The 24,925-nt window shown below is 37.5% G+C and overlaps 1 protein-coding gene across 4 annotated transcripts; it reads left to right on the top strand.

Annotated features, from left to right (window-relative positions):
- Positions 1 to 5,137: 5,137 nt before the first annotated feature.
- Positions 5,138 to 19,033, top strand: LOC131253149 (uncharacterized). 4 transcript variants are annotated; one of them, XM_058254004.1, is made up of 3 exons: positions 5,162 to 5,285; positions 7,698 to 7,776; positions 17,811 to 19,033. In XM_058254004.1, the coding sequence occupies exon 3, from the start codon at positions 17,845 to 17,847 to the stop codon at positions 18,733 to 18,735; it is 891 nt and encodes a 296-aa protein (XP_058109987.1). In that variant the 5' UTR covers positions 5,162 to 5,285; positions 7,698 to 7,776; positions 17,811 to 17,844; the 3' UTR covers positions 18,736 to 19,033. The 4 variants fall into 4 exon arrangements, with proteins under 4 accessions (XP_058109986.1, XP_058109989.1, XP_058109987.1 ...); XM_058254005.1 differs by having other exon boundaries at positions 5,196 to 5,285; positions 7,708 to 7,776; XM_058254003.1 differs by lacking the exon at positions 7,698 to 7,776 and having other exon boundaries at positions 5,138 to 5,296; positions 17,823 to 19,033.
- The last annotated feature ends 5,892 nt before the right edge of the window (positions 19,034 to 24,925 follow it).

A 24,925-nucleotide genomic window follows, 5' to 3' on the forward strand; every position in this document is an offset into this window, starting at 1 on the left:
TTGTCAAAACATTTATGAGATTTTGATAAATCTAAGCATTTTTATATGTATATATGTGCAAAAGTGGTAAAGGAGATCTAGGCTAATGGGTAGAGCTGCATGTTAAAGATACATAAACTCAAATCATAACAACTTAATCAGGGTTTAATGTAATGTTCGAAACGGATACGTAAACCTAATAGGTATTGTTATTGTTCATGAATAATACGGCCATATCAGCCCAAAACAACCCAATATAGGGGCAATGTGCCCCATGTTAATGGTGAACGATATGATAAATGATACGTTAAGTTTAAATTGTGACTTCGATAGGTAGGCCACAATTGTATGACAAAAAAAAGGTGTTCATGAAGAAATATCAATAGCCTGTATTCAACATACATCTATGGTCCACCTTATAAGTGGACTAGCCTCACCTTATAAGTGGACTAGCCTTACGGACTAGGGATATTCACCTTGAACTCTACCTAGGGATATGTATTGCCTACAAATATGGGTTGCATGAGATTTCTGTAACCTCATGCATTATAGGGCCCACCATGTGTTTGTGTTATATCCAGTTTGTCCATCCATTTCACCAACTCATTTTAGGACATGAGCTTAAATATGAGGGAGATCAAAACTCAAGTGGGCCACACCATAGGAAACTGTGGGGATGGAAACACCCATCATTGAAACCTTTGTACAACCCATAGTGATGTTTATATTTGATTAGCTCACCCATCAAACAATGGTGTGTTCATCCTGTCGAAGCCATCCATTCCATCTTAACCATCAAGCCCATTTTATACCTCCATTCAAGCCATTATAATGGTTCAACTTATCTGCAGTATGTTTGGATTTGAGATCCATGATCATCCTCTTTAAAGAGAAGTGTTGCAGTTCTCATCTCCCCTCTCAAATCTATCACATGCACGAGTAGTTCTATTATCATCGTTTATTTTACTTAGTTACATGTTGCAACAATCCCATTTGCATACACTCCCCCCGCTTGTCTACAAATGATTCCTTAGACGTATGCTTTGTGTTTTGTCGAGTCCTCAGATTTTGACATATCAAAAACCTAAAATCATTCCATTATGCATCTTTTATTTCAATTATAATCACCCCCTCAGTTATAGTTGATGCAAGTACGTTGTTTCCGTGATCATAGCCGTAGTGGATCTTTATTAGTACTTCTTTTTCTTTAACCACTGTCCCCTCGATTAATATCTAATTGAGCCATAACGGCCTCCTAGGTGATTATTGAAGTTGAGCATTTAGTTTCCATTTGGCTTCGGATTTTGTTCATAACCAATTGAGTAAAAAGATGTCTAGAACCTCGAAATCCTTAAAAATTCTAGTTTCACAAAGTAGAAATTGCATGTGAGTGTGAGTAAAGATGCCTAACCCCTTCTCCATCATTGATACCCTTACTCAGAATCCCTTGCCACAAACCTATTTCAAGAGTCATAAAAATTGATCTCTAATCCCTTGACTCATTTAATTCCAAGGCGTGTAATTGACTATAGATTCTGAGAATAAATTCTACTCTAAGTTAAGCATTTTTCCTCATGTGCCATTGATTCACCCCACAACCAATCAAGAGGCACCCCACACCAACATGTAGGTGGCATTTGAGGGTGAGGCTGCACCATCCTATGCACACTTTATTCAGAAAGACTAAAAAATGCGGCCAATCTAAAACTCAAGTGTGCCACATGACATGAAACAATAGGGAGGGAAATGCCTACCGATTAAATCTTTATAGGGCCCATCGTCATGTTTATATGTCATCCAAACCATTCATAAGGTCATTCCCACTTGGATGAACTGAAAGCTCAAAACTATTAGCCAAACCTATTTAGACCCAATTTAACATCGTTAGATCAGACAGCCAGGTAGCTCACACATGGCAACACCATTATAAGGGAGATCATGATGAGATCCTTCTAGCTGATATGATCGATAGTAGGAAGATCGTGGGAAGCCTTGTGCCCATTGTCTTGGGACACGCGTCACACGATCAGATGAATCGAAATGAGCAGCTATCATACAAACATGTAACAAAACATGAAATGTCATAGTTTATATAATAACTTTGAAGAGTGTGCATGATCGCATGGTTACTTGGAAATGATTCTCTTAATTATATATGATAAAATATAATTGGCCATGCTTGCTTGATGGCTGGTTGATTGCATGAAGATCATGAAAAGTGATCCTCATAGAACAATGTAATTGGTTGTATATGCTCATTAGCTAATTGATTGAAGTGAAAATTGGAAGAAAAGATTCTTTAAGATTATTTGCTAGCAATACTCTCACATGTTTATAAATAACGCAAAAAGCGAAGGGCTAAATGCCCCATGCTAATCCAATACAACTATACTCTTCAATGCAATGCTGCCTATCCTTCATCCCTCATAGATGCCCTTGGTTTAGTTTGGATTTAACTCCTCCATTGTTAGCCAATGCAATGCTGTAGAAAGCATGGATTAATTAGATTACTTATTCCTCCATCCTACGTCTATAAACACATTGCCAGATTGCTAGGAAGTGTTGGGGATTTGGCTTGGGGAATCACACAGATCTAGATCTAGGATAGCAATCCAATGACACCAAGCACACACAAGAGAACACAGATTTAACGTGGAAAATCCTTGCGAGAAAAAACCACGGCATAAAGCACAGATCTCCACTATGAAAATAGAAATTACAAAGAGAGAGGACTTACTCGATTCGAACAACCTCGAATCTCACCCTTGCTACACCTTTTAGAAACTTTAAAATCCTTTTACAAACCCTTAGAACTCCTTTAGAAAGCCTTAGAATTACCTCTCAATCCCGCATACACCCCTTTATATAAGTATAGAAAGAAGTAGAATCGGAATAGGAAACAAAAATCTCAAAATCTGCATTTCCGCAAAAAATCTGTGTAAAATCTTCGATGTCATCGAAGGTCCATCGATGTCATCGAAAATGGACCAAAACTGTCCAGCGACCAGGGGTGAAAAATTCGACAATTATCGATGACATCGAGCAACCTTCGATGTCATCGACGATTGACTTCAATGTAATCGAAACCCTGTCGATGTCATCGACAGACCAATAGATAGATTTAAGACATCTGTCCATAACAGGAAGATTGTTAAATTTCAAATAAAAGATTACAGGTTTTCTTGCTACGTGGTAAGTAATTCTATCAACTGTCTCGCTACGAAGAAGCCTGGTTTCTCAACTAAAGCGATGAATAAATAGTTGGATCACTAGCTTTCTTGCTACATGTTTGGTTCTCACCAAGTCCTTAAATAGAATGTCAAACCCACCAACTTTTCTTACTATGTGCCTTGTCCTTCGGCTAGGTCTTTGAACATACTATTGAAGATCCACCATCCATCGACCATCTTGCCATGAAGCTCGGTTCTTTTTAAGAAATGAAAGGAGGACCAGCCCTCATTCAGCAGCCGTCTCACCACGAAGCCCGTTCTCTTGTTGAGTGATGAATAAATTACCATACTAAATCGCGACCGTCATGCTAAGAAGCTCAGTTTCCCACCGAAGTGGTGAACAGGCTACCATCTTTATCGAAGTTGGTCGTAAGTGCTCATCATAAATATTAATAAAAGTTTGCTCAACTTCTATTCTACCATACTTTCCTTTTATATTGTTATTGTTGAACTATATAAGCTGTCATCACACGCTTAATTGAAAACTTATTCGTCTGAAAGATAGAAAGAACTCATCGAAGGACAAACCCTCTCCTTCGTAAATTGTCCGACGATCAGTGGCTAGATAGCCGATCTATGTGGAACTTGGTCTCTCAATTTATTTCATGCGTTCGGTTTGGTTTGATTCAAACCGCATCCAACTTTGGCATGCTTGGAATACATGCACAACACAATGATTGAATTTTAGCTAAATAGAACCAAAATTCATGAATGTTTCAACCGTGAGCGTTCAATCTCTACTGTTTCTTGTCATGTGGCCCGCTGGAGTTTAGAATCCGCCTATGTTTTGGTCTCACATAGGGAAATGAGGTGTCAAAATGAACGGGCACAATGGGTTTCTCGTAAACATCAAGATGGGCCTCACTGGCTCATGTTAGGACATAACCCCGAATTGAGGCAACTCAAAATCTCACGTGGATACACATGGGAAAAGTAGAGGAGCGGATTATATGAGACACGATCCACAAGGTGGGTGGGATCCTTGACTGTGGGGCTCACAGTTATGTATGTGCCTTATATCCACACTACAACCATTTTCAAAAGCTCATTTTAAGTCATGATTCCAAAAATGAAGCATGCTCAAGTCTCTGGTGGACCACTCCAAAAGAAACAGTCGTGATTAGATCTCCACTGTTAAAAACTTCATAGAGTCCACCGGAATGTTTATTTGCCATCCAACCTGTTGTAATGTCAAAAAGACCTGTAAGAAGAGACAACACAAATATCATCCTGACCACAAGAAGTTTAATGGTCACTGTTTCCTGTACTATGGCTCATCTGAGATTTGGATTTACTTTATTTTTTTGGATATCCCCTAAAATGAGTTTTCAATACAGATGGATGGCGTGGATGTAGTCACATATATCAAGGTGGCCCCACAGTCAGGGTCCCACGCACCTCATTGGATCCCGGGATCCACTGAAGCCGCGCCTAAAATCAGGGAGGGAAATGATTCCAGCTGAAAACTTTCCGGGCTCCTCCCTGTCCAAACCGTTTGTAAGTTTATTTCCACCGGGATGAACTGAAAAAATCAAAATATTAACCAGATCCGAAACTTTTGTGGCTCCACCAATGTTTCAATGGTGCTCACCAATCCCCCTATTTCTTACCGTGTGGCCCAATTGGGTTTTGGATTTGCCTCATTTCTAAGCCCATGTCTTAAGATGATCTTGAAAAATGAATGGACGGGTGGATTTCCCACAAACATCATGGTGGGCCCACCTAGCTTCCAATCTCAAAAACTTTCTGTAAGGGGGTTGCAGGCCATCTGTGTCCATCTGCATCTGCCTCTTTTTCGGGCTCATGCCCTAAAATGAGCTGGAAAAATGGATGGACACCGTGGATAAAAGACATACATCATGGTGGGGCCCACAGAGGTTCGACCAGTAGACAAGGCGATTAACATTTTCAATCTATCCTCGCGCGTATCACTTTTGGTAATTGGGCTGCACTTGAGAACGTGGAGGGTCTTTTTGACTTGAAAACCGAATTCCAGACCAGAAAGTATCTGCTCTCCACAGAAGGGTTTCCAGATCTGCCCCTTCTCCATCCGCCGCTGCTTTCTTGAAATCTCAGGTATTGTAATTGTAGTTATTTATGCGATTGTTTTGAATCGTAAATCATGGTTCGTTCCAATCCGTATTCGTTCTTGAAAACAGAAATTCGAAATTCGTTGTATGACTCATCTACGATTGGTTGTTGTTGAATTATTGCAAACCATGCCATGTTTTGGTGGATCTGATAATCTTAACTGCATGGTGGATTTCTTGTTTCAAACCTCTCGTAATCTCAGTCGAAACCAGCAGAGCGGACTCGACTCGGTCGAATTTCATGTGGGCTGTCCTTGTAACTCGTTTGGCCAGGACTTGGTTGAGACCCGAGTCGACTCTTGCCAAGACTTAACCGATTCTTCAAGAGGTTTGGGTCAGAGAACTGCCTTGTGCGGCGGTCCGGATTTATTAGAAAGCTGGTGCGCTCACGGTTCTCACAGACTCTACTCTCAGGGCTTACACACTCATACAAGCCTATATGAGCCTAGTCTGTCCTTAATTGGTTGCAGTATTATGTCGTGTGTCAGGCGTCGACAGCAACACTGTAAGCAGTGCAATATTGGTGCCGGACTACGGTAGTGGGACAATGCACAACACAACACATACTTGTTTCACATGCAATAATCTTAATAGCTCCGCAACATACTAGTGTTGCACTGCCGACATGCGTGTGTCACCTATTGCGTATTATTGCACAACAAACTTTTGTACAAGATGGTGGACTGGTTTGTCAGGAATCCATTTTTGCCATTTTCTCTTGTATCAATGCTCTAATACCACTATCGGCTATATTTCATCTTGTTTCGGGTTGTTCTAGATTGAGTGACACAATTACACAACTGAATCGGAAGTTGAGCAAGGAACTTGGTGACCCACTCAAATCAATCATGTTTGGAAAGACAAGCCAATTCACCTCCTTGGTCCAACAACAAAGATGGTATGGCGGCGACATGCTCCCGATCAAACGCAAGTGGACAGACCCCACTCCATTTGTCTTTTATCATCCTTTTTCTTCGTTTTCTTTCTTTTACAATACATTCAAAAAGTGTTGTAGAGAGGGAGTGCATGCGTGCCCCCAATGGAAAGGGAGCATGCACTGCATGATCTAAATACACAAACCAAAGGGGGGAGGAAGGGGGATGTATAAAGAGGGAGGGAGAGAAGAGAGCACATGTACACAGTCCATTGCTCTCTTTCCTTAATATGTGTAAGGGTAGGTGACCCCACTAGTGGTTGCCACCTATCCCATGTGAGTGGTGCGCTGGGATGGTCCAAAAGTTCACAAAACCTTCTCTATACTTTGTCACCTGCCTTGTTGCCCTTGAATCCACATTTTATCTTTAAAATTTATATCAATTATCAATACCTCTTTGTAAATGCAAGTAATAGGTGTTGAAAATATTTTCATTTTATGCTGAAGGCAAGTCCCAATCTAATGACATTGTCTTCCAAACGCAAAGCAAGAACCATCACCCTTTCCTCTGCCATTTTTCTTATTCTCTCTTTGGCTGCATAGAGTCCTTTAATTATCTTTCTTTGGTTGCATGGGATCTATGTTTTTATCACGAGTCAGTTTTGATTGTAGAGGTCTCGTACATTGATGTCCAAGTGGGTATGATTGATGTTGAGGTAGATATAGTTGATATTGGGGAGGATGTTGTTGGTATCGAGGTGATTGTAGACAAAAACATGGAAGAAGCTGACTGCAACTACCCTTTCTATTATGAAAGAAAAATACATTACATGATATGTGACAACTCAAGAGGGTGTATGGATTATGAGATTTCTGAGAACCATGGATGTTGTCCTTGCAGCTAAAGCCAAAAGGTCCTCTCCTAATAAAGATAAACAACACATTGACTATAGATCTCGCAAAGGATTCAAAACACTATAAAATTCTAGGCTCATTGAGATTAAATATCATTACATTGGAGATTAGGTGAGAGATTGACAAGTTGTGCTTGACGACATTTCCACTAGAGAGATGATAGTTAGTCCCATAACGAAACTAATTGCTAGAGAAATATTTAAAATACACATTAGGGAGATGGGACTCGGGAGAGCTTCATGTCTTTCCTAAGAGTGGGAGTGTGGCAACTTCGTGTGAGGTTCTCAATTAAAACCCTACTGGTTATAATGCGAGAGGTTCCATTGTGCAGTATTTGAGGCCTGCACATGTGAGACATGATAGAGTCCATGTACTCCCAATAGTGGGTTATGTAAATGATTGATGACTTATATCGAGGACCTATTTATTTAATGAAATTTCTAAATGCTTCCACATCCATATAATATTCATGTGCACTTAACTTTACGAGTCCTTTAGGTCATCAACGGTGGACTGTGTACTTAGCATTGGTCCTTTGTTTCTTTTAATTGCTATGCAAGTCTTTCCTACTCGTATGGGAATTGATTACCTTTGACATGTGCATGGAAGGCATGTTTAGGATGAAGAAGAACGTTGAAGGGCAACTGCCTTTTTGTAGTGATACATAATATGAGGGAGCACGAGTTAAGGTATGACCACCTCTAATCACATACTTAGATGTATTATTGGATTTCTAACATGCTGCGCACGTTCAGATAAAATTATGCACGTGATAGTGTATAATGCCCTATGCCACCACGTAATGGATAGCTTTAGGTGATTGTGAATGAGACTTTGAAAGACAAATAATGTTCACAATGGTAGCAGGATTAGGAGTAACTGAGCTGAGTCAGTCACATACACTTTAAGCGGGACCTCTATCTCCTGATGACTTGATGGCCTGTGTTGAGTTAGGTTAGGAGTAATTAACCCGAGTCAGTACTTACGTGCTTTAGGTGGGACTTATGCATTGTAAACTCAACGTATGCTCAGTAATGTTTACTTTATGGCATGAGTGAATGACCACGTGCTGGAGTGTTATGAGTTGAACTTTGTTTTATGATTGTTTACCTATGCGAGCAGTTGGTTCTGTGGGTTGTCCTTATGCCCTTATTTACCCACCTTTGTTTACAAGAGGATAGGATTGGTTGTTGCTACTTTAATGTACAATACAAAGGTTATGATTGATTCGATTGAGAATGTCCTGCTAGGAAAGCGACTTAATTGATTTTGAATTGAGTAGTTGTGTGGGAAGCACCATGTTCCTATGATTATGATTACATACTTTCAAACTTATCCACCACGACATTATCAAGTTTTTTGTACAATGATTTGCAGACGGTTTTTTAAAATTACACATGTATATAAAAAGTTCTAAACATCTTAAAGAATGTAAAAGATTTGTCATTTGAACTCGTTAAGGCAACCTAGTCGAGGGCATCTTCATCCAATTTGGTCATGTAAGTTTAGGGCATGCCTTGGAGTGTTCAGGAGGCCATGCGCTAGTGTGGTGGTCATTTATCGTACAAACACCTGTGTAGATATACTAGAATCTTAACTGGTCCCACCTCCCTAAATCTTGCTCTACATATGCAATGTTGGTTAGCATTGTTAAAGCGGACTGAAGAGATGTGTCCTCCTCTGCGTGGTTAAGCGGGAGATATGAGATATGTGGCAACTCTTACCAGGGGCAAGGTGTTCTGTAATGGTAACGGTGGCAGTAACGACCACCACTGTTACCTTTACGATACGGGTTGTAACGGCTATTATGTCCCCTGTAACGGCCGTTATAGTATTTTTTTTATTGGAAAAAAAATCCCGAAAAACCTGTATCTGCCCTGTAATGTTGATTAAAAAGTATGGAAAACCTGTATCTGTCCCATAACAAACAATTACGAGGCTGTTATGGCCTTTATAGGGACGTAACGTGCTGTTAACGACAATTACGGGTCATTTTTTCTATAACGGATGTTACGACCTCGTAACGTGTAATAGTTGCCACCGTTACCTTTACATAATGGCCTTTACAACACACCATGACCGGGGGCCACTTGAGAGAGAGAGAGAGAGAGAGAGAGAGAGAGAGAGAGAGAGAGAGAGAGAGAGAGAGAGAGTGGGGCTCATTTGCTTGCATTTGATCGGGAGCATGTCGACGACATACCATCTCTATTGTTGGAACGGGGAGGTCAAATTGACTTGTCTTCTCATGTGTGGTTGATTTGAGCGGGCCACTGAGTTCCATGTTTTAGTTCCTTGATTTAGTCATATTTGCATTAGTTGATCCGTAACAACCTGAAACATGATGTTATGTAACCAGTGTTTGAAGTATCGGTATCACTATAAGATTCCTTGGCCAAGGATACAGAAATAATATCGATATCGCTGATAACCAGAAATGCGGGGAAACATGGGAAAAACAGTGGACTTTTCAGCGAAACTTTAGGAGATGTTAAAATGTACATATTTGCATATTTAGAAATAAAAAAAATTGCATAAAGAATGCATACATAACAAGTCTCCATTTAATGGGGCCTTAGAAGCATGTGCTATTGTAAGAAATCAGTCCAACCATCCTATCCATCCTATTTAACCATCCAACCTTCCATCCAAACATCCATCGATATTGCAAAATATCAACAGCACATGATATTTCACCAAGAAATTATCAACAATTGGGAAGAAAACGAAAGATTTTGGTATCAATATTGCGCATGTTGCAATATCGATAATATCGAGATATTATCAATATTATCAATGACAAATTGAACACTATATACAATCATGTGCCCATGAAAAACGAAATAAATTTTTTTCTAATAAACGAAAATTTGATGATATCAATACGTTGGCGATATTATTGAAATATCGTCGATACACTTATGATACAAGCATTAAATTGAATGTACATAGTCGAAAATATTTGTGATACATTGGCGATATTGATGCATTGACAATACAAGCGACACTTAGAATTTACATAGTTGAAAATATTGGCGACTACATTAGCAAAATTGACATGTTGGCGATACTTTGCGATACAGTGCTAATACCTGGAATTTCTAATACCACCAGCATTATCAATATCGCTACCAGTGTTATCGGTATCGCTGAGGTGGAGATAAAGATAATATCGGAGATAATTTGAACATTGTATGTAACCAACACAGATGGCTTGGGTGGATGCTAAATTGAATTGGGATTTTGGGTCTTTGAAATATGGGGTCAGTATCGCTTGGTCTAGTGGGAAGGTTGTTATGCACTGGGACTAAAGCCCAAAGGGTGAAATTTGACTTGTTGGCATGTTGGGATCCACGAAAACTTTATAATTCATGAAGACATTACTTGAGCAACTTGGCTAGAAGATCATGAAGAGAATACCTTTTGAAGCACTCCTAGTAAAGTTATCATCTCGGGCGAACAAAGAGAATGGATACTTTCGAATTTTTCCTATCTTTTCATCAGGGATATTTTTGTTCTTTATAAAGAATTCATGAAATTTGGGTGTTAGCTTAGCAGATAGTTAGCGTTCTCTATTTTTATTTTTATTTTTTTTCCTTTCTTTAATTTTTAAATTTAAAGATTTATTATTATTATTATTTTGCAAACAAACCAGTTGGATTAAGTCATATTTCAATAATTATTCTCGGATATTTCTTTCCTTTTTCCTATTCTTGTAGGTATTCTATAGGCATTCTTTTGAGAATATAATTAGGGCGTGTTTGGATGCAAAGAATCCAAGGAAAAAAGAAATCGGTTTCCCTTGATGAGACAACCATTGCTTTTGGGTAGACAAATAGCGGACTGCACAAAGTACTCATTAGCCTTGTCCATAGTAAGGATTTTTTGGTGCAAGATACAAGGTGTTTTTTTTTTTTTCTTTTTTTCCCCCTAATGAATATGGGATTTCTACTTGCTATCCAAACAAGAAACCTTTTTTGGGAATCCACTGGGCTACAATGCTAGAAAAGCTAATTATTAAAGTTATTGATGTCCACATTGTATATTCCTCGTCTCCAAACAGTCCCTAGTCATTTGGGTGGCTTTTTGAGGGGAGAAATTAGTCACTAGTTTTTTGTAATTCAATCTGGAATTTCACAAGTTTACTTCTTGTTATTTTGGACATTTTGGAATGCCAATGCCTTTAAGGGGAGCACATCATGCAAGCAATAGAATTGATCTTATTGAGAAATCAAATGTTTTACTCGGAGAACAATAACATGATAAATAGGTTTGTCTTCGTAAGCATGCTCAAACAGAGTGGCGGTTGGTGATTCTTGCGGCCTTTTGGTTGGTACGTGGGAAAAGGAATGGGAGATGTTTCAACAATATTGGGAATGATGTTCGTTTTGTCATCCGCAGGGTGAAATCTTATGTAGCCGAATGGGCTTCTTGTAATGCATCTTTGAAAGATTGTATCTTGTTGGTTATAAGTGTTTTGAGGGTGAGATTAGATTAGATGGATAATCTGTATTGCATAGGAACTTTACAAAGTAATTTAGGGTTTTTGAGTCTTTCCCAGGTCTCAACTTAAGTGATGATGAAGAAAGAAAAACACCTTCACAATTGAAGTGAATAAGAAGCTCAAAGTTGATGAGCCCTAAGGGAGGCTCCACATAAGAAGACATTGTGGCAACTAAAGTGCTATTTATCAATGCAATATATGTACTTTTTTCTGTTATCGCTATACTTAAAACCATATATTTAGTGAAGCAATTCATGTCAAAGCCAAGGTTGCCATTTATACAAGCCAATGAGTACAATTCATTAGTGTTGATTGGTTATTAGAGTCTAACTCTACAATTATTTGTGGAAAAAAAAAAACTAAAAGATTGATATGATGTTTTCGATCTAACTCTACAATTATTTGTGGAAAAAAAACTAAAAGATTACTATGATGTTTTCGTGTATCCTTGAGGTGAAATTTGATGTCTTGCTTTTTTGTCAAGTCAAATTTCATGTCATGTTAGTGATAAGAAGTTGAAGTCTACTCGATATGAAGTCCTATAGCTGGATATTAAGCTGCTGAATATTTGTGATTGAAATTATTCGATGGAAGAACTTTTTAGGCCAATGGGCCAGTCGTTTGTAGGTGTTCAAGTTCCAGACTAAGGTTTTCTTTGTAAACCATTCCTTGATATTATTTTCTTTTGGTATTTATTTCGGTTGATCGCATCGCATAGGAGGGGTTGCAGGGATTTGGTAAGGAAATGAGTTGGGAGAGGCAATCCTTCAGTTTTCAATGGCATATAACTTGGTAAAAATACTTTAAAAAGATAATTGAGTATAGGGTGGACCGTTCTTATCCACAAATGACATTTTCCTACCATTTTTTATTGGCAATGAAAAATTCATCAGCTCTAAACAAAAGGTGTACAAAAAGGCAAGAGAGGGATAATGAAGAATCACTTGGCTTCACCTCCATGAACAAAAAACAAGAATCCTCTCAAATACCCAAAATAGCTTCCCATTTACAGATTTAAGATGGTAATTGCCCACAAAATCACCTCTTTTTTTTTTTTTTTTTCCTTCCAAAGGTGATAAAATTTTATCAAGAAGAGGCGAAAGCTGTGCTATTTACAAAACTGCCCAAGAAGAGGGTGATAAAGCGCAATCTTAAGGCTTGTAATATTTGAGGCTCAATCTACTACATTGGATTTAGCCTACTGAAAATATTGATAGCCCTCATACTTCTATTATGGAAGCCACTATTGTTCCCCTCTCCCACAAAGCCTAAATTCCGTCTAAGAAGGCTAATCCTCAAAGCTACCAACACTTCCCACTCCCGCCCTTGTTCCAAGAAAGAGGCCTTCGATCGACCCCAGCATGGCCTATCTCATACTGAAAATCCAAAGAAACCTTGACCACATCTCACATGCAAACGAGCAATGAATAGATGGTCGGTCGACTCGTTGTTTTGCATATACAAGATGCAAACATTGACTATCTTCATATTTCTCTTCCGAAGATTGTCAATAGTGAGTACCTTTTTTGGCCCACTAGGTAAGCCAATGCTGCGACTTTTGGAGGTGCTCCATAATGACGAACAAAAGATGTGTGAAGGTTTTTGGATTGGTGCAAAGGAGAATCCCGTAGAAAGATTAACCGAAAAACGTCTTGACTTTTCTAGAGTTCAAGCCAAAGCATCCTTTTCTTCCACTGAGGGGATAACACCTTAAATACAGTTCAATAAGTTGACAAACTTGCCCAACTCCTCATCTAATAGGTTCCTCCTACACGGGGGAGACCACACCCCTACATTCCCACGGTTGAGAAGCATTGGGATATTGCGACATTCGAATCCGGCGAAAGGCATGCTAACCGTAGAAATTCTTCTCAAAACGTCGTTTCAACCGCATCTTTCAAAAAAGAAAAAAAAGAAGAAGAAAAAAGAGGTGTCCTTTCACCCGCTGATCTACCTTGCTAGAAGCGAAACCTCGAACTATCAGCTAGAGAGAACCCAACAGCTTCCTTGAATTTAGTGCCCAAACTTACCACCGCTTTCCAAAGAGCCAATGTTCGACAAAGGGATGAGTCCTTAGACCACCACCCACCTTGACACCATACTTGCACGTGATCACCTCTCTCTAAAGGCCACCTTCATCTATCCCGAACCTCTAGAGCTACTTCCCAAGCAATGCTTGAATCTAGTTTCTTCATCTTCGCACCCCCTACCTTCGTTGGCTTGCAAACCTCATCCCGCTTTAGTAAATGGAATTTGTGCTTCTCTTCTACAATCTTCCGTAAAAAGCTCACCTTAACCTCTCTAACCTATCCAATACCTGCTCTGGACACTTGAATAGAGATATAAATATGCGAGTAAGTTCAATGATGCCTTCATAAGAGTCAATCTTCCCTTGAGCAAAAGGTGTCAACCCTTCCATCTTGACAACTATTTTTCGATTCTATTCATCACCTTGTCTAACAAGTGCTTTGTTAGCTTTCCAACACATGATGGAAGCCCCATATAAGTTGATAGGAATGTCCCGACCCTGCAACCAAAAATATCCGCTAGCTTCACAACCTCCTCCTTCGAAATACCAACTCCCAACATTTCACATTAAATGATATGTGTCATCGACATATTGAAGATGGGAGATTCAGAGGCCCCCTTTATCCAATGCGAAACCATCAGCGAGACCCACTTTCATGACCCTATCCAACATCTTGCTTAAGCCCTCCATCACCACACCAAAGAAAACATAGATAATAGATTTCCCTGTCTTAAACCTTTAAAAGCCTAGAAAAAAGCCTTTTGGCAATCCGTTCACTAACACCGAAATTTTAGCCGTTCAGATGCAAGCTTGGACTCACCCTCTCCATTGCTCTCCACATTTCAACTTCCCAAGAATGTAATTTAGGAATTCCCAATCCACATGATCATAAGCTTTTTCGATGTCAAGCATACAGATCATCCCTTTCTTGTCGTCACTGTGACATGCGTCATGCACTATCAATGCACTATCTAAGATCCGTCTTCTAGTGATGAGCGCGCTTTGAGCACTAAAGATGACATGTGGTTGATGCCAATCCACATGATCATCAACTTTTTCGATGTCAAGTGTTTAGATGATGCCTTTCTTGCCCTCACTGTGATTTGCATCATGCACTATCAATGCGCTATCTAAGATCTGTCTTCAAGTGATGAGCACGCTTTGAGCACTAAAGATGACATGCGCTTGCATCGATCAAAACCCTATAATTAACACACTCTGGCAAGAATCTTGTAGAGACCTCCCACCAAGCTTATTGGCCTAAAATTTGGCAAGCATCCAACTTCTTCTTCCTTGAGAGTGAGAGCGATAAATGATGACCCCACCTCTGACACCAGACAGTCATGCTTGAGAAATTCTGTAATAAAGGCCATCGCATCTACTTTAAGCACTTCCCAAAGCACCTGGAAAAAATGCCATGGGAAAGCCAGCTAGCCTCTAGGTTCTCTCTTTCCAAATCTGAGTCTAGAAACCAAGTTGTGGAAAAAGGAGCAAGCAGTAAAGATTCCTTACCTCTTTTCCTTTTCGCACCTTCCTTGCCCAGCTCAGCTTTGCAGGTGCTAACAAGTCCATTGTATAGATTGATTTTTTGAAAACGAATAGATAAAGAAGGTCAAGCTAAGCACAAAAGCAGCTAGGTGGATAGTGTTCGGAGGTTCTTCAAGCCAGCCATAAGGAGTAGTAGAACAATAGGCTCTAGAGCCAATTTGACTGACAATAACATTTAAAGGTCCACAGAGACTTTTAGGAGAATTGGAATCATCAATTGCCTCTTTAGCCTCTTCTCCAAAAGTTGGAATTTCTAGGTCACCTATCTCCTCTTCCGGCATCGTATTGAAGGAAAGGCCATCGAGCTTCAGACACACCCATTCCTTGATCAAGAGAAGTTGCTTGTAATAGGTTACTATTGTGTCTCACACCTTTGACTTTGCCTCCACCCTCACCCTATCTACCACCACACTATGGATTTTGTTGTTCCTTGCCCTTGCACTTACCATAGTATGAAAGAACTTATTGTCCTTGTTATCTTAAAAGACAACTACCAATCTTTCACAATATTGGTGAATCCTTCCACCTCAAGCCAAAGAAGCTCAAATCTGAACAGACATAGGCCTCAATCCTCCTCCTCAATTTCAAGCAAGATAGTACAATGGTCTGAAATGCGCCTAGGAAGTCTTCTTTGAGACACAAGTGGGAACTTCTCCACCCACTCAACTGACCCCAAAAACCAGTCCAACTTTGACTTAACGACCCTGTCTTAACCATTTGGCTGGGTAAACTTGACATTACCCATTGATTTGGAGAAAGCTTGCGATATAGTAGCTAGGAAGGTTAAGTGATTGTTGATGCGCAGTAATGGTTCTCAGCAAGCTCTTGACATCATTAAATATATGCAAGTGCAAGTTGTTGCAAAAGTGAGATCAACGTGTTATGAGCAGTGTTGTCAAAATCCTACAATTTACAATTTACGATTTGAGTCGAATCTTAAGCAAAACAATTTGAATCCCACCTTTGAATCTCGTTTTATATGAATCCTACAATTTACAATTCAAATTATACACATTCTCTTCTATTTTAAGCTTCATGTGGCTTTCATTTTATGTTTTTTAAATTGGTGGGGGATTTAAGAATCGTTTGGAAAAGGTAAATTATTTTATTTTGTTCTTTAGAAGAGATTAAATGATGCATATTCTCTTCAACGTTAAATCTTAGAGCATTTTTTTTTTTTTTTTTTGTAAAAATGATTTCTTACTTCTTAACTAGTCGAAAAACCAAATTGATATATGACTTATTTGGAATGTTTTTATGATGGTTATGATCATGTTGACTTATATGTATTGTGGAATGATGGTTAGAAATCAAAATATCTTCTTTCATTAGTGTACAAAATCAAATGCAGGTATTCAGCATGATTCTACATTCAAGCATGTTAAGAAGAACATAAATTATTAAATGATCCTTGTATGTTTCTAAGGAAAATTTTTGGAAGACTTAAAATCTTTTAACACTATCATGACATGGTATTACTTGGTGCATATTGATGGCAGAAGGATGATTGCTAAGTATTTAATTTAATTTAATTTTTTTTTTCTGATTTATTTATATTTTTCATACTTCTGAGAAGATCATAAAAAATATTACAATTTACGATATGATTTGCGATTCGATACAATTAAACCTTTATTATGATTTGCTGTACGATAATGACTTTGACAACATTGGTCATGAGGTGTCTTGAGTTCTCAGCACCTATCGGGCTTCATCATTGGCCTTCATTAAGCCATTACTTTTTTGCATTTGGTATCTAGGATGGGCTCCCTTGCTGTATGTTGTTTGATGTTGCCAGGCAAAGGATCTAGAATCTACTAGTTTGGAAACTAGTGGAACAAGACAGTATTTGGAGGGCGACTTTAGTAGTAGAAATCACAGATGCGTTGCTTTAGTTGGCATTGATGGCTAGGATATTCATCAAAGTGGTCCATTTTGTTCTTTTTGGTCCTATCACTGAAAAGGATAGAGAGACCAGGAGCATGTTTCCATTAGAATCGGATGAGTAGAATGTCACGCAAGCATGATATGTTGGCAATTATATGTGTTGTTCACCTGATAAATGGATCAGCCTGATTTTTGCGCTAGTTGATATTCATCGTGGGACCAACCTTTTGCACAGTTGGATGTAATACACAGATCACATGTTGGCAATTATGTGCTAGTTGGATGATAACCTTACCACCCAACTAGTTTACCCTTGCTCCAGCTATTTAGGGCTGGCTTTCTGAAAGTTATTCCCATCTAAGGCCTAACTCCATCAAGACCACAACCAATTTACAAATTGTTTGCCAGTCTTTTCTAGAGAACATCTTTGCTTGCTTTGAATAGGTATTCTCAGGATTGCTTGACAAAAGTTTGGCAACTGGCTTCCCACCAGATGACAACACTCCTACCTTTCTTATAAAGTACATACATTAACATGTTTTGAGGAAAATATATGGTTTCCTGTCAATTGGTTATGTATTTTTCATATGCGAAACTTTCCTTCTGTACTTCAAATATTGATTTTCATTAAGTCACAAGGGACAATTTTCCATCCAGTTTTTGTTATTTGCAACAACAATCTCTTCAACGAAAAAAAAAACCAGTGACTGGTTTTCATTATTGATCTGACTTCCTATATTGTTTTGGGTGGGAAAAGGGTTTCATGCAGGTTTAACAGTACATGTTCTCCAATGGTAAAAGCAAAGCGCAAACAGCTAGCAGCAATAGCTGCAGAGAAAGATAGTATGTCCAGTGACAACAGTTGGGTGGTAGTTAAGAAACAGAAAATCACTATACTGGTTCCTCCATCATCACCTGTGCAGCCTCCACCCCAAAGTTCAAGAATGAAGCGAGTACCAACAAAGGGTAGAAAGACAGCTAAAAGCAGACATCAGATAATGGCTAAGAGACATTACAAGCGATCATGGAGTAAACAGAGAAAGTCCACAACATGCCCTTTCAAAGAGGAAATTCAATTTGTCGGAGGGGGATCAAAAGCTTTGGACATCAACAATTCAGCTTGCCGACCTGGTCTTACAAACCAGTTACCTAAGTCTACTTTCAAAACAGCACCAGAAGGTTCAGATCTGCTTGTTTGTGCAAACTTCCCAGCCACCAAAAACAAGCACATGTTAAGAACAGGTAAATTTTCGGAAACTCTTGTGGGTGCATTTCGACCACCCAATAGGGTATTAGAAGCTCGGGATAGGCAACCCTCATCATCATTTGCAACTTTGAATCATCAAGATCTCCCTCTGCACATCATTGGAGAGAAGGGCACATTTTTTGAAAGATCATTTAGCTGCCTCAATGTGGGTGCATTGCAAAATCAAAAGATGAGAGCATTGAATATTGAGAGGAAGCTTGAAAGAGCTGGTGGGTTGAGCAGGTGGCTTGTATCACAAGGGCTGGGGCAGTTCATACCGATGTTTCAGAGGGAAAATGTCGACAAAATACAATTGCTGAATCTGACCATGCACAAGCTCAAGGATATGGGAGCAGATGCAGTTGGGCCCAGGAGAAAACTGATACATGCCATTGACTGTCTCTGTCAGCCTTACTTTTCTAATGTGAATGATTAGGGGAGCTCATGGTTTAGAAGGTAAATCTTCCTGCAATTTTTAATCTCTCCTGACTGGCAAAAACTTGGCTGGCAATGTAAATGTGTATGATGCAGTTATGATCAGTCAATTATATGTTTATTATTATTATTATTAAATTTTTATGGTGGTGTTGAGGGATATATTAGTAATTTAACTTATCCTTTTGCTATTTCATTATATGGGCTTGTTATCCTCGCTCAAATGAGGGCTTTCTTGTAATTTAATTGACTATCATAAGTAATGACTCCCACTCGTTGGATTGGTTTTGGGTCTCCTACATTTCTTTTCATTGAATGAAAGCCAATGAAACCCCATAGATAGCATGTCTTGTTCTGCAGTCAACCTGGAGTGATCAGATCTTCTGTTGCCCAGCAATGATTCCTGGTGCACTAGATCTATGGTTTTGGTGTAGCATTAGCCATATTGTGGTTGTACGATCAACGTAAGGAGTCATATGATTATCTTCACCTTATGCATATAGGAAGAAGTGTTTTCCGTATCAATATTGATGAGTGCGTCACACCTTGGGATATGGAAACATATTGGGAGATATTAGGAAATATCGCATGCATGGAGAATGTATCATTATGTGAGGGAAATATTGGGAAAATGATAGAATTTTTCAATGAAACTTCAAAATAATAATAATTGAAAGGCACATGACTAAACACTAAGAATTAATAACATTACATTAAAATGGATAAGAAGTTCCCTTTGTATAGGGCCCTAAACTAAGAATTATATCCAAAAAGAGTGTATATGATTCATAAATCATGCAAACAAGTTTCATTACACAAAACAGTACAATTTATTAGTTACACTAAATCTTTATTATAGTGCATTTTCTAAAAACTAATTTAATATAAAAATAATATTTTTATGTTTGAAAAAACAGAAAGAGTATGGCTAATAATATGTAGGCAACCAACACTAATAAATAGACAATCAAAATACTTGGTTGATCAGTGTGTTTTTAAAAAATAAATGAACTTTTATTTATTTTTTGGCCATTTTTTAGTTAAAAAATAATCTTTTCTGAAAATTCAGGAAATTGCCACCAATCCATAGATTGGCCTAGAAGTAGTCTCATATGATTTTCAATACCATACGTGCAATTTAAATTGGTGAAAATAGAAGTTTTTCAGATTTTCCCTAAGGGCTGCCTATTTGGTTGTGTTGGGGAATTCATTCCCTGCTTTTTATGTTTCATGGGGAATGTTAGAGTTGGCTTAGCATTTCTTAGATACACCGGGTTTTTTGGGGGGACCTGGGAAAAGTCTAAATATCTATAAATTTTTTAGTTTTTCCATTCCCTAGCTAAAAGCTGGGGCAAATTTTTTGAGGAGAAGTTGGGGGATGGAATTCCTAGGGAATGCAAACACCAATAAAAAACTGTGAACCAAACATGTTTTTTGTGAAAACAAAAGAAATTATTAAGCCAATATAAAAACTAGAAACCAAACAACCCCTAAATTCTTTCGTTTTCTCAAAATTCAAAAATAGGAGCATAAAATCCATGATTTTTCATGCAAAACATGCATAGTCATGGGTTAGTTACTTGCTTCTACTTATTCTAAATAACAAAATTACGCAAAAATAACTGAAGTAAAAAAAATCTTATTGAACGGGTTCCAGCTCACTTCTGCTATTTGATTGTGATTTCTCCGCCAAAAAAGTATGGGCGAAGTTGAGTTTTTGTTTTTGTTTTGTTTTTTTTTTTTTTTTTTTAAAATTTTATAAGGGAAGACATGTTGCTTGTGACTTGTTAAAAAAAAAAAAAAAAGACTTGCTAGTATGTATTGATGATACAGGGGAGGTTTTTAAAAGGCAACTGGACAGATATTTGGTGAGATATCATTGATACCACACAATATTGACAATATGTCGATTGATATGGAGGAATTTTCTAATTCTCCCAAAGTTTTGTATTGGATCATTGTGATACCATTAATATTGGCCGATAATAAAAATCCTATAATCATTGATGGGAAGAACACATATCGATGTGAACAATTTGTGCACGTATTGATGATACAAGGGAGATTTTGATGGTACAAGGGAGATTTTAAAAGGTGATTTGACGACATTCTGTGATATATCGTTGATGCTGCTGTATGTCACACAATATTGATGATATATTGATCAATACGGAGGAGTTTTCTAATTCCCCTGGGGTTTCGTATCAGACCCTTGCGATATTGATAGCGTTGGTCGATACTGTCAACATTGTAATCATTGACAGGAAGAACAATATCTAAAAGATCTTTTCGTTTTAAGTTTCTTTGGTGATTTTCTATTATTTGAGGGGAGAGCTCAAGTTCTTTCTTTAGAGTCTGTTTAATAAGTGGGAATTCATGGGGAAAGAAAGAAATTTATAATCATTATTTAGGATTATTTCCCAAGGTACTATTGAGAAATGAATCCAGTTGATTCCATTTAGAGTGTTATGTTTGATTTACAAGTGGAAATCTTTAATTTATATCACAAATGTCATCTTAAATTTTATGCTTAAGGATTCTATTAGTAGAAAGGTGCTCGATGACAGGAATTGTAAATTTTTTATATCACGATAGATGAACTACAATATGCTTTTTCCAGTGTTGTATGAAAATGTTTTCAAGTCGATGTTCTGATGATTCTTTGTTTTTTCTTTTCCATCTGTTTTGTGGGTGTTAGTTGCATCGATATCAAGGTATTTGGTAGTGGTAACAACCAGGTTAACAGTTGGCCGAGTGACTATTACAATACGAGCTGTAGCGCGTAAAGTTTACTTTTTAAAGGAAAAATGTAAAAACATAATAAAAAATTCAAAAAGAAAAAAGACAAAGAAAAAGTGGGGAATCTAAATGTGTATTCTTTTCTAGTTTGAACATATATTTGATGGTGTAGTGGGCCATTCTTTAGTAAGTTGTGTTGGGTTGGCTGATGCTACTAACCTGAGATTGACTTTAAAATAGCAAAACTCATATATTTAGTCTTCTAAATATCTAAATATCACTATATAATTTAATATTATAAGTCTACTTGTGAGTAATGATGAGTTGATGACATAATTATAGGGTTTTATGCAATCACTATATTTAGGCTTCGAATACAAGTCAAGCATGATTTAGTGGATTAAGGACTGTTACATATTACAATAAAACAAAGAAAATGAAAAAATAGTTATAGTTTACCCCTTTTGGTATTTCCCAACATGGTGCACTCGGCTTCGATTCGTCGAATCCCTCTCAATTTTGTGTTTTGATCCTCAAAATAGTTATCGTGTTTAAACTTAATTTCTAAGCTTCCTTCCATGTCGAAACGAATAAAGAAATGTAAAAACAAGGGAAATTTTGAAAATAAAAAATTTAAATTGGGGCTTTTATGGTCTTATCCATTTGTAACGGCATTTGGCCTTGTAATGGTGCCAACTCAATTTATTATTATTATTATTATTATTTTTTCATAATGGACTGATTCACCCACCTTATTGTGTAACATGGGTGGCTATTTCTTTTATGTAAGAGCCTTTATGGCCATAACATAACCATTTTTTAATACAATGTTCATGTCAAACGACAAACATTCTAGAAATAATTATCCAGTTAGTATGAATAAAAGATTTGATGTTCCTTTTCATTAGTTCATTTTTTATGCGTGGGCTTATTCCCAATTATATTTGGTTTGGCCTTTTAAGTATTTTGTGTCCTTCATTGATGATTGCACATGGATCTTTCTAAAGATGACGTCTTATCCCGTCTTTTGGATTTTTCATGAAGTGCTTTCCACCCAATTCGATGCAGAAGTTAAAGTGTTGGATTCAGACAATGGTGAGGAGTATCTCTAGTGAGTTCTCATTTGTTAAACAATGGCACTGAATCTCAAACCACTTATTCTTATACTTTCCAACATAATGGTGTTGTGGAAAGAAAGAATAGACATCTCCTTAAGGTAGCTCGTGCTCTTCTTGTTGAGATGAATGTTCCAAAACCTTTTGGTCTGATGCAGTCCTCGCTGTTGCATAGTTAATTAATCATATGCCATCAAGAGTGTTAAATGGGAAGACTCCAGTTCAACTACTTTAACATAATAAACCCTTGTTTCCAATTCCTCCAGAAGTATTTCGTTGTGTGCTTTGTTCACGTTCTTACCATTTATCCCCATAAATTGGATGCTAAAGCAACAACACGTATATTCCTTGGATATTCTAGCTCCAAAAAGGACTGTAAATGTTATTGTCCTAGTTCTTGTGGCAAATGATTTTTCTCCATGGATGTAACCTTCTTTGAAACCATTCCATTTTACTTACCTCATTGTGATTGCCTCACGAGTTCTTTGATTCATGGGAAGTCCTATTAGTGGATAGGGTAACTCTTCCTGTACTTGTGCTTGATTCTCCTGTTCTGGTCATTACCCTTAATGTTTTCCATCTTCTAGTTCTGTTTTACCTTAGCAAATTAAAATTAAGAAAACATATGTTTGACACATGCACATGGAAACAACCATTGCTCATGATGCTATCCCTCTATTAGATGTTCCAAGTTAAGATATTGTTCCTTATTAAAGTTTTGTTCCTCTAAATGATTAAAGTGATCTTTCCATTACAATATGCAAGGCAACACATATGTACCAGTGTTCAAAATATTGGTATCATGTTATCGCATCATTGGGATGTCGAGACATATCGGTTATCAGATGGGATATATCATTTGTATCGAGTAATTTATCACTCTTTTTGCGAAACATGCGGAAAATGGTTGAATTTTTCAATAAAACTTCGGGGATTGTTAAAAAACACCTTAACATACTTTAAATTATAATATCTCAAAAAATAAGTGCACGTAATAAGTTTCATTTGTATAGGGTCCTAAGCTATGCATTGTCTAACTGAATTAATGCAACTATATTCAAATTTAATGCATAACATTTAGAGTGTATGTGATGATCATTTCATTAAACAAGTCAAAATATTTCGAAATTAGTCTCAATTGATAGCTAGTTGAAGGGAAATTTCAAAAAAAAATATATTTTAAAATAAAATTTTATTATTTTTTAATTAAAAAATTGAATTTTCTTTTCTGAAAATTGACAAAGACATAACAAATCAATAAATCAACCCTCATACATGCTTGATTTCATGTTTGGAGTGCAACATTGCAAGTAATTTAGGAGAAATTGGGAAAATTTTGAATTTTTCCTAAATCCAACCACCTACACTCAAATTTCAAAATTATAGAGTGCATGATGATTATTTCATCAAATACTCCTAAATACTTCGAAATTAGTCTCAATTGACAGAAGGTTGATGGAAAATTTTGAAAAAAAAAAAAACATGGAGAACATGAAGAACCAATAGATATTGAAATCAAAGCTCTAATTCCATAAATTTTCAAACAAAACATGAAGAACCAATGGATTTGTAACAATATGACACTGATTTAACGTAATTTTGACAAAAAAAAAACGATCGAAAATTGAAAATGCTCATTAGATCGAACATGTGGGATATATCGACACTACTTGTGTGTTTCGTACTACACAAGTGGGATCGACACTACTTGTGCGTTTCGTATTGCACAAGTGGGATACAAGATATATCGGCTGGTATCGTCGATATTTAAAACATTGATATGCACGAGTCATCCTATCTCCATTTTATCTCATGCACATTTCTATCTCCTTCGTATCATCCTTTTTTCTCTTCCTTTTCTTCTGTTCCATTACCCTCCAAAGTCAATCAAGCCTTATCTCATCCCAAGTGGAGAGTACTATGCTTGAGGAGATGAGAGCTCTTAAAAATAAAAATAAAAAAAATCAAAATGTGGGCATTTGTGAAGTTGTCATTTGAGAAACATGGTGTGGGTTGTAAATGGGAAAGTGCCTTGAAGTACCAAGCAGTAAAATAGAGCACCATAAAGCACATCTCATGGACAAAGGTTTTACTCAGACTCATGGTGTGGATTTCCATGAGACATTTTCACTAGTTGCCGAATTGAATTATGTTCACACCCTCTTATTTCTTGGTGTGAATCATTCTTTGCCTTTACATCAGTTAGATGTCAATAATGCCCTTCATAGAGCTCTTCAGGAAGAGGTATATAAGGCACAACTCTGGTTTCATTCTGTCTATTGGCATTGATACAATGTGGTAGCTAAAAGATGCTCTCCAGCATTTAGAGTAGTCTCA

The sequence above is a fragment of the Magnolia sinica genome, chromosome 8 (assembly GCF_029962835.1).
Source record: "Magnolia sinica isolate HGM2019 chromosome 8, MsV1, whole genome shotgun sequence".
Lineage (NCBI taxonomy): Eukaryota > Viridiplantae > Streptophyta > Magnoliopsida > Magnoliales > Magnoliaceae > Magnolia > Magnolia sinica.

Excerpts from the sequence above, each read along its gene's own strand:
- LOC131253149 (XM_058254003.1), top strand. The coding sequence starts at position 17,845 with ATGGTAAAAGCAAAGCGCAAACAGCTAGCAGCAATAGCTGCAGAGAAA.